The sequence below is a fragment of the Ursus americanus genome, chromosome 21 (assembly GCF_024610735.1).
Source record: "Ursus americanus isolate L20-20 chromosome 21, mUrsAme1.1.p, whole genome shotgun sequence".
Classification (NCBI taxonomy): Eukaryota; Metazoa; Chordata; class Mammalia; order Carnivora; family Ursidae; genus Ursus; species Ursus americanus.
Genome location: NC_142147.1, coordinates 40,143,662 through 40,159,496, shown reverse-complemented (window position 1 = coordinate 40,159,496; position 15,835 = coordinate 40,143,662). Strand labels below are relative to the sequence as shown.

General features: G+C 41.3%; 1 protein-coding gene across 7 annotated transcripts in view; it reads right to left on the bottom strand.

The window, feature by feature from the left end:
• Positions 1 to 15,835, bottom strand: part of GARRE1 (granule associated Rac and RHOG effector 1) — a 78,643-nt gene that overhangs the window by 41,006 nt on the left and 21,802 nt on the right. For 6 of the 7 annotated variants that reach the window (XM_045796189.2, XM_045796192.2, XM_045796193.2 and 3 more), the window contains one exon: positions 6,547 to 7,836. In XM_045796189.2, the coding sequence (XP_045652145.2) occupies positions 6,547 to 7,041 (495 nt within the window). In that variant the 5' untranslated portion in view covers positions 7,042 to 7,836. Of the gene's footprint in view, positions 1 to 6,546; positions 7,837 to 8,543; positions 14,083 to 15,835 lie in introns of those variants that run through there. The other variant, XM_045796195.2, reaches the window with a different exon arrangement.

The window sequence follows — 15,835 nt, the reverse complement described above, 5'->3', positions numbered from 1 at the left end:
ACAGCCTGAAAACTAGAACTATATAAGCTTTTTAAGAAGTGAACTTCAGTTTCTGATTAATAGCAGCAATCTGGATTTTCATTTGGCGCATACGGTTAGGAAATATTTACTCCACAATCTGTTATGGAAGATCTACTAGTCAAAACAAGAAAGGAAAGAAAGAAGTAACACTGAATTTTACCTTTAGGCAAAAAAAAAAAAAAAAAAAAAAAAAAAGGAACATGCAAATTTAATTCCATTCAGGTTAATGAAAATCGTATTTTGAAACCAGTCCCTAATATTTTCCGTTACTGTTGCTCTACAGTATTTTTGGCATATATCTACCCAAAATAGATTATGATTTGGTTCTTATGAATTAAGGGTCTTAAGAGTCAGTGCTCCCAAATGAATTATTTCAAACAGATTCACGGGTAATCACACAGTACACAAAAGACATTTGTCAGTGCATCAAACCGAAAGCCAAGGTTCAATTACATAAAGATTTGATTTAAAGTCTGCCTGCCCATTTACAAGGTGATGATCCTTGGAAAGCCACTGAAATTGCCAGAAGATGTAAAATACAGTCCCCTTAAAGAACTACAACTCCTAGGATCCCTACAGCTGCCTTGGGCTTCTGGAATGCACAGCACCTGCCCAGAGGGCCACACCCTCCCAACACTGAGGCCCCAGTGTGAGACCAGAGCCCTGGAGCAGTTAAGCTGCGAAGGAGGCCAGGGGAGAAGTGACAACACTGCTCACTTACTGCACAAAGATCCGCCCTCCATCTTCCCTTCAAAGGCTGACCTCATGACCTTTCCGACCCCGAGCCTAGTACTCTTCCTTTTGCTGTTTCAGCCACGATAGGTCCTCTCTGCTCTCCACACACTCGGGTTCATCCTGCCTCAGAAACTACACAGTAGCTGTTCCCTCTGCCCGGAATCCTCTGTTCCTGGTTATCAACAGGGTTTATTCCTTCACCTCCTTCAAGTCTTTATTCAAAAAAAGAAACAAGAAGCCCCAGATGGAGTCACCTGTGCTAAGCTCCACATCAGCAAACCAAGATTTAATTCTTAACCTAACTGCAATTTCAGTCTCTCCCAGGAATGAAACCTATAACCTGGCAATCTGGAATGACCTAGGGAGGTAATCTACTGGAGAGACCCCTTCTGTCTCCTATATGAAGGTGGCCTTGACCGAACCAATCCACTCTGCTCGAAACTTTCTTTTCCTGCTCCCTTCTGCCTATAAAAGCCTTTTATTCTGTACAGCTCTTTGGAGCTCCTTTCTGTCTGCTAGATGGGATGCCGCCCGACTCATGAATAGTTGAATAGAGCCAATAAAATCTTTAAAATTTACTCAGCTGAATTTTAGTTTTTAATAACTCAGATGTCACCTTAGTGATGCCTTAGTGAACCCTCTTATCTAAGATTGCAGTCTCTTTTATCTACCTGAAGGGAGGAATGTCTATCTTGTTCACTACTGTATCTCTGGTGCCTGGAACAGTACCTGGTACAGTAAAGTGTGCAATAAATACCTGTGGAATGAAGGCGTGAATCACAAGTCGATCTGATTCTTTTACTTACATTTCCACTGAAAAAAGAATTTCATTTAAGACAAGTGACTGACGCTTGTATAGAGAGGTGGACATGTGTGACTTTCTAATAAATAGAAAACCATGTTACAGGGCTGTCTATACTGCTTTAATACGAACTACATGGTTTAATTGCAAAGGGTAACAGATTTCTCTGACAAATGATACTGAGGCAGATAAAATGTAAGAGAAATTAGCCACTCAATTCAGCTAGCCTGGCATTTTACAGGAACACTGGAATTAACACAATCCTAACGACCACCAGTGGAGATGCTCCTAGACTCAGAGAGCAGAGAAATAGCAGGTCCCATTACGTCTACTTCCAGAAAATGTGTGGGTGAGATATCCAAAGCTTTGTATAAAGAACAAATTCAGTATGGGAAACCACAGTTTTCCTGAATTCACATTCTGGCTGGACAGACAGTTTGAGACTTATACAAAGGAATTCCTATGAAGCACTTAATTGTGATCACATTTCCTATTTTGACAAAATCCCCGTTCATATACAATGTAAACTATGTATTTTCTTTTTAAAAAAAGATTTGTTTATATGACAGCGAGCAAGCAAGTGCATGAGTGGGAGGGGCAGAGGGAGAGTGAGAGAGAATCTCCAGCAGACCCCGTCCTCAGAGTGGAGTCCGACGCAGGGTTCAATCCCAGGACCCTGAGATCATGACCTGAGCAGAAACCAAGACTCAGATGCTTCACCAATGGCACTACCCAGGTGCCCCTATTTTCTATAAATCTAGAGCAAAAATCCTACCTAAACTGTCACCTGGCTTATCCAAAGGGTATTGGGTACTGCAAGTGTATTTGCTGGATACCCCACCCCATCCTAATGTCCCATTCTAGGCACAAGGCAAACAGCAATGACGACTGGTATAAGAGGTCCCCTTGGGCTTTTACGATGAAAAGGCCCTGGCAGTTGCTACCTAAGGCGGGTAATACTGCCGCTGCCTTACAAGGGAGGCACCTACTTCAAGAACCAGGAAAGAAATGAGCAGAGCAAATGTTCTGGGGGTGCCAACTTTTTCCACCTAAAAGGGTTTCAGTTAGAAAAATAACTTGCTGGGGTGCCTGGGTGGCTCAGTCGGTTAGACATGTGACTCTTGATTTCAGCTGAGGTCTTGATCTCAGGGTGGTGAGATTGGGCCCTGCCTCAGGCTCTGCACTCAGCATGGAGTCTCCTTGAGATTCTCTCCTCCTTCTGCCCCTCCACATCCTCACACCACCTCGCACTAGCGCGCTCTCGCTTAAAAAATAAATAAATAACTTGCCCAACATTTCTCTCTGATGTTGGGTTTGTACATAATTGTGCTCTGCACTTCAGAGAAGGGCTCGTAGCACCTTTCAAGCCATGTTGGAAGCAATAAGAATGATGATGGCAACTAACCTGGTACAGCCTTTCAGACACTAACCACGTCAGATTATCACAAGAACTCTGGACGGTGGGTGGCAATTCCAATTTATTTATTTTTATTTTTATTTAATTTTATTTCTTAAAGATTTTTTTAAAAGTAATCTCTACATGGGGCTCGAAGGATCCCCAGATCCCCAATCCCAAGATCAAGAGTCTCAAGCTCTTCCAACTGAAACAGCCAGAAGCCCTAATAATTCCATTTTATATATGGGCAAAGTGAGGCTTAGAGATGTTGGGAGATTTGCTCAAGGCCATACAGACGGTAAGAAGCAGAGTCATTTTCTAAACCCAGATCTTCTGACTCCATGCCCCATAACAGTGTCATAGGCGCCCGTTACCTAGTGAAACATCATGGTCACAGCTCATCTCTCTGAGAGTGAGATTTTAACAGTGAGACTGTGAGGGTGAAGCAGCAGGGTAAGGGGCAAAGTCACTGACAAGTACAGACAAGACAGGACCCATGTACACCCTGCCTGCCCCAGAGCACAGAGTGAGCAAATGAAGTTCCTAAAGATAGGCACCAGGATCAATGAGCATATCCCAAACCTGGCTGTAAGTAAGGGAACATGAGAAGCATCTTTGGCCTCCCTTCAGGGGTGGGCCAGCGGGATCAGTACTTTCTCTTAGGTTTAAAATGGTCAAGCATTCGAGAGGCACTTGGTGGCTCAGTTGGTTAAGCGTCTGCCATAGGCTGGGGGTTGAGCCCTGTGTCGGGCTCCCTGCTGAGCAGGGGGTCTGCTTCTCCCTCTCCCTCTGTCCCTCCCCTCTGCTCCTGCTCTCTTTCTCTTTCTCTCCCTAATAAATAAATAATATCTTAAAAAAAAAAAAAAAGGGTCAAGCATTTGAACACAGAGTTCAGGGTTTTCCACACTTACATCCCGGACTAAGCTCCTCAGCAGAGGTCCTTACCTAGGCGGTCAAGTTCAGCATTGTTAGGCCCCAGGGATGAATGTTAAAGAGCCTCTCAGGGTCCTTCTGATAAAACCCTAAAATGACCAACACGAAAAAACCCAAATGCCCATCTGAACTGGTGAATATTCTGAGAGTGAGACCCTTATTGGCCCAGGGCAGCACATAAGTTCCAGAAACAACAAATACTACTCTGTGGAAAAGGCAAAATGTTAAGTCTGCAGGCCTACAGTTGGCAATCACATTTTAGAATTTACTTATAAGTCAGCTGTTTGAAATTCAGAAAACACCCATAGATTCTAAAACCCATCAACAGCACTGAATTTCCAGTCTAGCCTCCAAAGCCTGTTTAGCTTATTATGTACAAAAACACAGTAGTATTCCAGCTATCCTAATCACATTTCAATGGGAAAAGCCAAGTCAAAATTCCAAACCACAATGATTAGAAATATTCTCCTTCTCAGCTCAAGTAGTCCATGCTGGTCTCAAGAAAGCAGAAGGGCCAAGAGAGGTGCAACTTCAGCCCAGTGGCTTCCTAAACCCCCAGTCCTCAGGGTTGGTTCATCCTGCTCTAGGGGTCCTGACCTGGGGAATGAGGGCACTTGCTAGGCAGGGCTGGAGTGCAAACAGCCATGCATGTCTAGCTCTGTCTCCGCCAGCACCTGGAGGCATGGCCTGAAAAAGAGCTTAATGATGTTCAGGTTAAAATAAAAGCATTTGGCCTTATTTTTCAAACCACTCTTGCCTGAAATTTTAAATAAAGCTAAAAATGCTGATGTCACGACAGGACGAGAGCTGTAACAGGCTGGGTCTAAGACGGTAGAACCCTTTCTGAGAGGGCAGAGTCCCTAACTGCTCTCTCGCCACATCTCTGCAAAGCAGCGAGCAGGCACACTGGTGGTTGAACAACGTGGTCCTTTCTATAAAACAAACAAAAGCTAAAGCTGTCCATTTGTGCATGCGCACATATGTATCCAGACAGCAGTCTGGGATGGCACACGCTGGCCAGCTAACAGCGGCCACTTCTGGGAAACAGAACAGGATGGGAGAGTAAATCAGCAGTTTTGGAAAAGAGAACAGGATGGGAGAGTAAGTCAGCAGTTTTACGTTTCACCCTTTGAATTTCCTTTGAGAAGTACATTTTTTAAAAAAAGTGCTTTATGTATGCTTTACGTGTGTAACTCAAAAAATACTTTAAACTATGACAAGCCATTTTAAAAATACTTCAAAACGGTTATTTCCCTAAATATAGAATGTGATCATAGAAATAATCAGAAATTTAAAATATACCTGGATTAGATTAAAAATAGAATGACCCAAGGAGGCTATTATACATTTATTCCAGCAGGTTCAGTAAACGACAGCCCCTGGGCCAAATCCAGGTCAACAGACAGGTACACAGGTAAGACTGATTTTTCCATTTTTAAAGGGTTATTTAAAAAAAAAAAAGAAGAAGAAGATGTGACAGAGACCACATGTGGTCCACAATTCCTAGAATCTACTATTTTTTTCTATACAGAAAAAATCTGATGATCCCCAATTTACACCAATAATACTGTGTCTTTTCAAGTACAGTTCTTTCCTTTCTTCCTTTCCTTCTTTCTTTCTTCTTTTTAGTAGGCTTTGTGCCCAACGTGGGGCTTGAACTCATGACCTTGGGATGGAGAACTGCATGTTCTAGTGATTGAGCCAACCACATGCCCCTCAAATATAGTTCTGAATTCTCTTGGAAATGCCTTCAAAATCACTTTTCAACACGATAAAAATTAGACATATTACTTAGTAGCCTACCTTTTTCCTGCCTAAGCCCACAGCAGTATAAATTAGCTTGTTTAGCTACCCCAGCCATCAGAATTGGCTCAAAAATGTGATTTCCTAAAATCAAATTCAGCCCCAGCATGGAAAAGGGACATTCTCTCTCCTAGCATCCAAGAATCTAATCTCTGATGTGCTGCTAAAATGTGCAAGGACTCAAGACGTCAAACACAGAAGAACTCTCTGAGCAGATAACAATAATTTTTAAAATGTATCAGTTACACTAGTAACACTAATCTGGCAGATCAGTTGAATAAATGATTTCCTAAATGAAGGAAGGAAAAAGGTCATCTTTATTCTGAATGAAATCTGTATTCCAATCTTACATTCTAATCTAGAGCCCTTAAAGAGGGAGGATATTTCATTTTGATTATCAAAGACCCTAAGAAATATATTGAGCAAGAATCAAACACATTCAAATGGGAACAACTATGAATGTAGAACTAGCAAAATAATTTATCCTGAACATGTATGAACTTTCTACATTAACCCAATGGTTCTATAGAATGACACTCACAAATAAAGTTCATAATCATATTTAGAAATCTCAGTCCCCACTAGGTACTTTTAGCAGGATGTTATCCGGAAATTTTCAACTTCAAAATGTAAAGAACATAAAATACAGGCTGATTTGCTTGTTTGTCTCACAGTCTTTGAACCTACTTAATTAGAAATAAAAGCAATTCTGCACCAATTTTTTACAAGGACGGAGTATCAACAGAAAGAAGATGGAGATCAACATTGTGGTAATTTGGGAAAACACGAAGATGACAATCTCACTTACCTCTGGGACGCATTTTCCTACCCAAGTATGACAGAGAAGATACTCTACCTCAATGTCCTGGAGGCTGAATTCCTTCTGGTCTGTAAAGTTTGCAGCCCCGGCACTGAGTTCCATCAGCATCTTGGCGATCTCGGGCTTTATGGCTGATGTCAGCCGACTGGCTGCTTCCATGACGTGCTCCTGCACATCTTTAAGCTGCATGGCAGCCTTGGAGTAGTGAGAGTTCCTGAACACAGTGCTGAAGAGATCTGTGAGGAAGGTGCTGGCCCGGCAGAAGACGTTGAGGGCATCCAGGTACTTGGAGATACCCTGCTGGATGTCAGCGATGGGAGTGGAGTGGGGCATGGCATGGTGGCAGCTGCCTGCAGCGGTCAGACTGCCCAGGGGGGCCGCGGTGGCCGTCGACGCCAGGGGAGCACTCAGCGCTCGGCCCAGCTCAGGCATCGGGTACTGCTGGTGCTGCTGCACCTTCTGCTTGGACCCGCCAAGCAGGAAGCGCCGCTTGTAGTCCATTTTACTGTCCTGGGCGCTGCAGCAATACATGCGGGAGGGGGCTGTCCCAGTGACCGTGGGCGGGTCAGGGTTCTGATTCTTCTTTTTCCCCCCGAAACTGTAGCTAGGTATAAAAATAGTGGAGTTCTGCAAATCTAAGTCTTGCAAAAGGCATTTCCATGAGGCAGGTGACCATGTGATCCAACGTCGATGGGAGAACAACAGGTTTATATAATTAGTATTTCAGGGTAGGTGGGATCTCTGACAAAAAAATAAAAGTGTGTCCAAAATGCTGTATAAGAACTGTTAGCATTCCACTCTCTTAATAGAAAGATATGTTTGCGGAGAAAAATGTTTAGCTATCATTGCGTTGCAAGAATATTTTGAGATTTGTATTTACAATGGCAGAAAAATAACTTAACTTTAAAAAATGTAATATAATGTAATATCATGTATCTTCAATATACCAGAAAAATTAGACCCCCAAAACCCACAAGCTGATCAACAGCGATTTAAAAAGCAGTACAGTTACTTCATACTAAGTCCTTAGGAAGGAAGATCAAACCGCTGCGGAAGTTTGACAGAGCCCGCCTGCCAAATCCATTCACCTGCAAATCTTATTCTCAATGTGAAAGTTTCCAAATTTCCTTTAATATTTTCTGAAAACAAGTGTTTTTCTAAAAAATGGCATTTGTTATTATAAGTCTTCTCCTTTCCTTCTGTTTGCTGAGGTAGCAGTTTCCTTGTAACAGTAATAAGAGGTGCTTCCAAGACTGGGTTGGCCCTCAATTGTAAAGTCTGAAGCAAGAATGCACAGATGTATTTGTAAGGCCTCTAAGTCATTTCCTGTGAGGGGGGAAAATAAGATAAAGTTAGGAAAGTTACAGGATGATGAGCAATTCCGAAACATTAACTCCTGAAATGCTATAATCCACAAAGGCGGGCTTGAAGTAAGAAATCATATGTAATGTTACCAAAGCAGGTGCGACAGTGAGAGTTTATGACATTATGACGACTAGAAAATTCCTCAAGTCGTACAAAAATAGTGCAACCAAAAAAGTTTGATTCCACACCAACCGCTCCAAAGCTGAGGCTGACAGGGCCTGGACTTGTGTTTGTGTTCGGTCTGCCCTTGATTCCTCCTCAAAGAACTCATAAATGCACAAGAGAATCAGGAAAGTACCCAGAACGTGGGGAGGGCTGTCAACAACTACAGCACCCCAAGATGTTAAGGGAGACTGGAAAAGAGAGGGAGAGAACGGGAAGGTTGTGATAAAGCAAATGTTACTTTGAGGTAGGCCTTGGCCATAGGATAGGTTTTCACAAGTGCAAAAGGGATGGGTGGGTCTCACCAGGTCAAAGAACCACCACAGACAGCAAGGCCTTGAAGTAGCATGGCATGGGGTCTGCTCAGGATTCCCAGCTCGGCCAAAGTGCAGCGCACGGACAGAGCCTGGAATGGTGAGCAGCTGACAGGAGGTCTGCAGGCAGGATTCTTCTCCCCCTCACCCGGATGTTCAAAGAGAAGCCTGGCAGGGTATGCCCGTTCTTACACCCGGGGGTAGCTCCTATAGAACCCCTGACTCTGGGGGCGCCTGGGTGGCTCAGTCGTTAAGCGTCTGCCTTCGGCTCAGGGCGTGATCCCGGCGTTCGGGGATTGAGTCCCACATCGGGCTCCTCCGCTGGGAGCCTTCTTCTTCTTCTCCCACTCCCCTGCTGTGTTCCTTCTCTCACTGGCTGTCTCTCTGTCACATAAATAAATAAAATCTTTAAAAAAAAAAAAATAAAGGACCCCTGACTCTGGATAGGTTCAAAGCGCAATGTCTGGACATCTCCGGTTATAAATGTTTCTGATACCTTCAACAGTGGAGTAGTGGGATTCTTCTCACAGAGCTACTGTTGGGGTTCCCATTTGCCTGAACTCTCTGCTCTCCCAAACATAACATGAAATCAAGTCTATTTTACTGAGTGTTAATATTTAGTCTACATTGAACTTCAAACCACGTGATATCTGGATGTAGTTTGGCCTACGTTTTGATAACTAAGTTTTCTTTCTTTCCATCTCCCTTTTTGGTTGATTAAAAAAAAAGTCACACTTTGTCACTCATCATGGCCAACTACCATGCCTCTACAATCGCACGAGGAACCCAGGAAGGTAGAGGGGTTAAAAGAGCAAGAGATAAGAGATACAAACACATACTCTAAAAGTGTAGCAACCCTACATGTTGGGTAGGGTGTAGCTACCCAACAGCTAGCATGTAAATGCAACTAAACTGGCTACCATCTGCAGCTCTGTGTTCAAGAGAATCTTGACTCAAAAAAAATCTCATAAACTTTTCAAGAAACAACATATCAAATGGCTACTTGTAAGAAATCTGTTCCCAAAAGGTCTTTTTTCAAATTTATGACAATAAAGAAATCTTATCTATGCCTACCCAAATGCTCTATTGTAATCAATGCAGCTTTACAAAATCTGATGTACAACAGAAGCCCTCAACAGGAATGTTGTTCGTACAGAAACTGTGGAGTCTGTGAAAGAAAACCACTGCCCTGAGCTGGCTGGAGTGAGCAACTTGAGCAGTCCTGAGGAGCACTCTTCCTTCCTTCTGTGTCCACACGGCTGCCTCTGGCCCTCACGGTCCACTCCCACTGCTCTGTTAGCTGGTCCTAGAAGGCCAAGACCCACATACTTACCTAATTTTAAAGAAAGCATCATAACATTATACTTTTTTCACTTTACATATTTCCAAAATTTATTCGAATGAAACTTACAATGCTTAAAAATATACGATATGTCACCAAATTCACCTACAAATTCAAAACCAAAATCTGAACCATCTTTTTTTAATAGAAATGGACAAGCTGATTCTAAAATTCATATGGGAATGCAAGGGACCCATGATGGCCAAAACATATATTGGGAAAAAAATATGTTGGAGGATTCACACCTCCTGATTTGAAAGCCTACTACAAAGCTATAATAATCAATGGAGTACTGACATCAGGAAAGATATATAAATCAACAGAATAGAAATGAGAGTCCAGGATAAACCATACAACTATGGTCAACTGATTTTAGACAAAGATGCCAAAACCACTCAGTGGGTAAAGAACAGTTTTTCAATAAATGGTGCTGGAAGAACTAGATATCCACATGCCAAAGAATGAATGTGGACCCCTACCTATATCATATGCAAAAATTAACTCAAAAATGAATCAGCCCTAAAAGTAAGAACTCAAACTATAAGACTCAGAAGAAAACAGGTGGAAATCTTTGTGATCTTGGATTAGGCAATGGTTTCTTAGACATGACATCTAAAGTACAAACAAACAAAAAAATAGGTAAGTTGAACTTCATCAAAATTAAGAATGTTTTGACGTGCCTGGGTAGCTCAGGTGCTTGGGCATCTGACCTCGGCTCAGATCACGATCTCGTGGTCCTGGGATGGAGCCCTGTGGTGGGCTCCGCACTCAGAAGGAGTCTGCTTGTCCCTCTGCCCCTCCCTCTGCTCGTGCTCTTTCTCACTCAAATAAATAAATAAAATCTTAAAAAAAAAATAAAAATGTTTGTGCATCAAAGGTCACTATCAAGGTAAAGGGATAACCCATAGTATGGACAAAAATATTTGAAAACGTGGGGTGCCTGGGTGGCTCAGTTGGTTAAGTGTCCGATGCTTGGTTTCAGCTCAGGTCATGATCTCAGGGTCCTAAGACTGAGCCCTACATCAGGCCCCGTGCTCAACGGGGAGTGTGCTTGAGATTCTCTTCCTCTCCCTCTCTCTGCCCCTCCCCTGCTTGCGCGCGCGCGCTCTCTCTCTCTCCCTCTAAAATAAATAAATAAATCTTAAAAGCAAACGAAAAGATGTGCAACATGGTTGGTCATCAAGAAAAGACAAATCAAAACCATTTCGCACATGCTAGGATGGCTGCAATAAAAACAAAAACACAAAATAAATGTGGGCAACGATGTGGAGAAACTGGAACTCTCATACATTGCTGACAGGAATGTGAAATGACACAGCCACTGCGAAAAGCAGTCTGGCAGTTCCTCGAAATGTTCAAGAGAGTTGCCATATGACCCCAAAATTCCACTCCTAAGTAGGTACCCAAGAAACCTGAAAACGTAAGTTCATATAAAAACTTGCACATGACAACTAAATAAAATCATAAGTGAAAAACTTGAACATGAATGTCCATAGTATTATTCATAATAGCCAAAAAGTGGAAACAACCCAAATGTCTATCAACTGATAAATGGATAAACAAAATGTGGTATAGCCATACAGCATTATTCAGTTATAACAAGGAATGAAGTACTGATTAATGCTACACTGTGGATGAACCTTGAAAATATATGGTAAATGAAAGAAGCCAGACACAGAAGGCCACATAATGTGAGATTCCACTGACATCAAACCTTCAGATAAAGCAAATCCACAGAGACAGATAAAAGTAGATTAATGACTGCCAGGAGTTAAGGAGAGGAAGGGAATGGGGAATTAACATAGTTTCTTCTTGGGGTGATAAGGATGTTCTGGAACTAGATGGTGGTAACGGTCATACAATTTTGTTAACACACTAAAGCCCACTGAATTTCACACTTCAAAATGGTAAATTTTTAAAAAAGATTTTATTGATATATTTGAGAGAGCGAGCAAACGCACAAGCGGGGTGGGGGAGAGGGGCATAGGGAGAGGGAGAAGCAGACTCCTCCCTGCTTAGCAGGGAGCCCGATGCAGGGCTCGATCCCAGGACTCTGGGATCATGACCCGAGCCGAAGGCAGATGCTTAACTGATGGAGCCATCCAAGAGCCCCAAAATGGTAAATTTTATGGCATGTGTATTATGTATCAATAAAAGAAAAGAGAGAAATAGGAAAACATATATACTACTGACCTCCAGAAATGTTTATTTAGAATAGATGAATGAAGGTCTGATATGTTACTTCTAAAAAATGACCCACTGGTTACTGGGCAGATCTGCAGCATTGTGGGTAGCTATTGACTAACCAGTGTGGTGATTATCTGCATGTTTACTTGGAGGTAAAAAAGCAAACACTGTTAGTATAATTTGTGCACTTTCCTATGTTATTCTTCAGTAAAAAAAAATTAAAGGAAAAAACAAAGAGTTAACTAGCACATAAAGGAGGGAAGCTTAGGTAGGGAAACTGTCACTTCAAGTGGAATGACACTGGGGGTGGGGGGTACCTGAGAGGAAGCAAGACAGAGATTACGGAATGGCCAGTCTCAATTAGATCTCCTTCCTTCTTTACAATAAGGCAGTGGGGCCAAGACTATCTGCACTGCACTACTCTGAAATGTATGTGCTTACATGACTAACTTGGGGTATAAGAAAAAGTCCTAGATTAAAAGCTTTGGCAAACTCTAAGATTCAGAACTAATCTAAACTGCAATTTCACTATTAGGAAGAGAGCAACAGATTCATGAAAATAAAAAACTGAAAAGGAAGGGGAGGGGAATGATGTCATCAAAAATGGCAGAGTAAAGACATCCAAAAATTCTCTTCTCCATAAAAACAAGAAGAAAATGGGCAAAAATGGTCAGAGTCAATTTTTTCCAAACTCTGGAAATTAGCAGACTTGCAACAATTTGGGGGAATATATATTCTAGAAAAACAGCTGAATTTCAGTAAGAATAGTGAGCTTTGCAGCATTTTAACTTGACCTAGATCCATTCCCTGTTCTCTAACTCTGCCGAAGCCTTGAAAACTAACAGCCGCATTTGCGGTGAAAACCAGAAGCAGGCAGCCACCAGAGGGAGAACTGGGCTAGAGCTCCTTCAGAGTTTCATTCCCAGGAAATTACCATTATTTGACCTATCTGGTGGTTCCCTGGAAGATCCCACTTCTCCATTTGAATGGACATGGAACTCCCTTGGAAAGGGGAGAAAATCTGCTTTCCAGAGTTCCCCCATTATATCATTTAAAATGTTCAATTTTCAAGTAAAATTTACAAGACATGCAAAGAAACAAGAAAATATGGCCCATACACAGGGAAAACAAACGAGAGAAACAATTCGTAAGGAAGCTGGATTTACTAGACAAAGACTTAAAATCAGCTACTTAAAAATGTTGAAAGAACATAGGTAAACACATGTGGCAGATGTAAAGAACTAAAGGAAAGTATGACAGTGCTGTCTCAGCTAATACAGAATACTAATAAAAGATAAAAATTGTATTTAAAAAAATAGAACCAAATAGAAATTCTGGAGTGGAAAAATATAACTGATAGAAAAAACACACTAAGTGGTTCAACAGCAGATTTGAGCAGGAGTCAGCAAACCTGAACTTAAATCGAGATTATTCAGTTTAAGGCGCACAAAGAAAGAATGAAGAAAAAAGAAATGAGCCCCAGAGACCTGTGGGGCACCATCAGGCATATAATATGATTCCCATAAGGAGAGGAGAGAAAGGCACAATCACTGAACTCTACCTCTGAAACCAGTAATACGTTACATGTTAATTAATTCAATTCAAAGAAAACAAAAATTTTAAAAAGGGTACAGAAAGAATATTTGCAGAAATAATGGCCAAAAACTTCTCAAATTTGATGAAAAATATGAATCTACACATCCATGAAGCTCAACAACCTCCAAGTACGATAAACACAAATTACAATCAAATTGCCTAAAGTCAAAGAGAATTCTGAAAGCAGCAAGAAAGCAACTCATCACATACCACTGACCTCATTATTTACAGTAATTATATTATATAAGGTCGCCACACAAACTGTAATTTGCAAATACTGGATCAGTACTCTTAGAAGACATACAGAGTTAAATTCCTATGAGCCTCTGGGTCATAACATTTTCAACAAGCAATCAATACATAACCTTGTTTTATGTGTGTTTCTCTTCAAAGTTATCTTATTTAATATATAGTTGATTCATTAATATTCAACCCACAGCCAACAGCACTATACCTCATACCTGAATGAAGCTTATCTAACACGTGCATTTTCTCCATGTAGCACATTACCGCTTTCTTGAGCTTAGGAACACTTGGCAGTTCTTCAGCCCTATGCTGAGGGGCCATTTTAAACAGTGAAATTGCCAACATAAAGCATAAAAATGCAAAAAAAAAAAAAAAAAAAAAAAAACCCACCAAAAACCAAAAAAAAAAAAACCCGAACGTGGCACTAGAGAGACTATGGAAAGGATACTTGTTTATCATCTGAGAGTTGAAATACAAAGGCGGAACATCACCTTGTTTTGTTCTGTTTTGTTTTAAGATTTTATTTATTTATTTGACAGAGAGAGAGAAACAACCAGCGAGAGAGGGAACACAAGCAGGGGCAGTGGGAGAGGAAGAAGCAGGCTTCCCAGCAGAGCAGGGAGCCCAGTGCGGGGCTGGATCCCAGGACCCTGGGATCATGCCCTGAGCAGAAGGCAGATGCTTAATGACCGAGCCACCCAGGCGCCCCTGGAACATCACCTTGTTTGACCTCAGCTAGGGGTGTGCACATTGGGCAATTCAAAATTTTTTGCAGCCCTGAACATGTCCACAAATGACCACAAGAGCTTCACAAGTACTGATTTTGTGTTACAAATAAATTTTAGCCAGCAGGTAAATCCACAAATACAGAATCTGAGAACAATGAGGAGACTATATAAATACACTGCTTGAAATACTTGTATTCCTCAACATAATGGGGTATGTCTCTTCTTAAAAATCTTAAAAATATAGGGGTGCCTAGGTGGCTTGGTCGGTTGGATGTCTGACTCTTAATTTCGGCTTAGGTTGTGATCTCAGAATTGTGGGACAGAGCCCCACATCAGGCTCCGCGCTCAGCGCAAGTCTGCTTGTCCCTCTCCCCCCCACCCCTTCCTACTCTCTCTCTCTAAAATAAATGGATAAAGTCTTTAAAAAAAATCTAATATACAAAAACATCAACCTTTGAAACAAATAATCAAAGAGTTACTGAACATATTAAAAGATACACAGAGGTTGGTCTTTAAGTAGTGAACCCTAAGTATATTTAATGTAATATATCACAGTTCCATTATATGTAATCTGTCAGGATTTCATTGTGATTTTTAAAGGCTCAAGCCTATATATTTAAGGTACAGTCCATCTGATAATTTGGAAGTATATAGTTTACAAAGACAAATTTATGCTTTAAGAGAACAATTATATCTGGTGAATCATTCACTCCTCTTTTCCCTTTTGGAATGTATTGTTTTAATTTTTATTTATTTTTTAATTCAAGTATTAACATGCAGTGTTATAGTAGTTTCAGATATAAGGAGTATATTATTTTTTAAATAAAAATAACTTTTCTAGAAGCTAAACAAGTTGGGGCGCCTGGGTGGCTCAGCCCGTTAAGTGACTGACTTCAGCTCAGGTCATGATCTCAGGGTCCTGGGATTGAGGCCCATGTCAGGCTCTCTGCTCAGTGGGGAGTCTGCTTCTCCCTCTCCCTCTGCCTACTGCTCCCCCTGCTTGTGCTCTCTCCCTCTCTCTCTGTCAAATAAATAAGTAAAATCTTTTAAAAATAATAATAAAAAGATAAAAGCTAAACAAGTTGGGGGATTATGTTATTAGTCATTAAACTTTTTATTTTAGTGCTAAGCACACAGTGAAAATTTTTATAGACATGCCAATGGATATTACAACTGCTTAAAGAATCACTTAACAAGCTAAAATACGTATTCAAATCTCTTCACTGTTTGGTTTGCATATAGCTGCTTCGTCAAAAACTATCACTTCAAACAAAGAGACAATAATAAGTGTTGGTGAGGATGTGGAGAAACTGGGACCCTCACACATTGCTAGGAGGATTGTAAAATGGGACAGCACTTTTAAAAAACAGTTTGGCAGTTCCTCA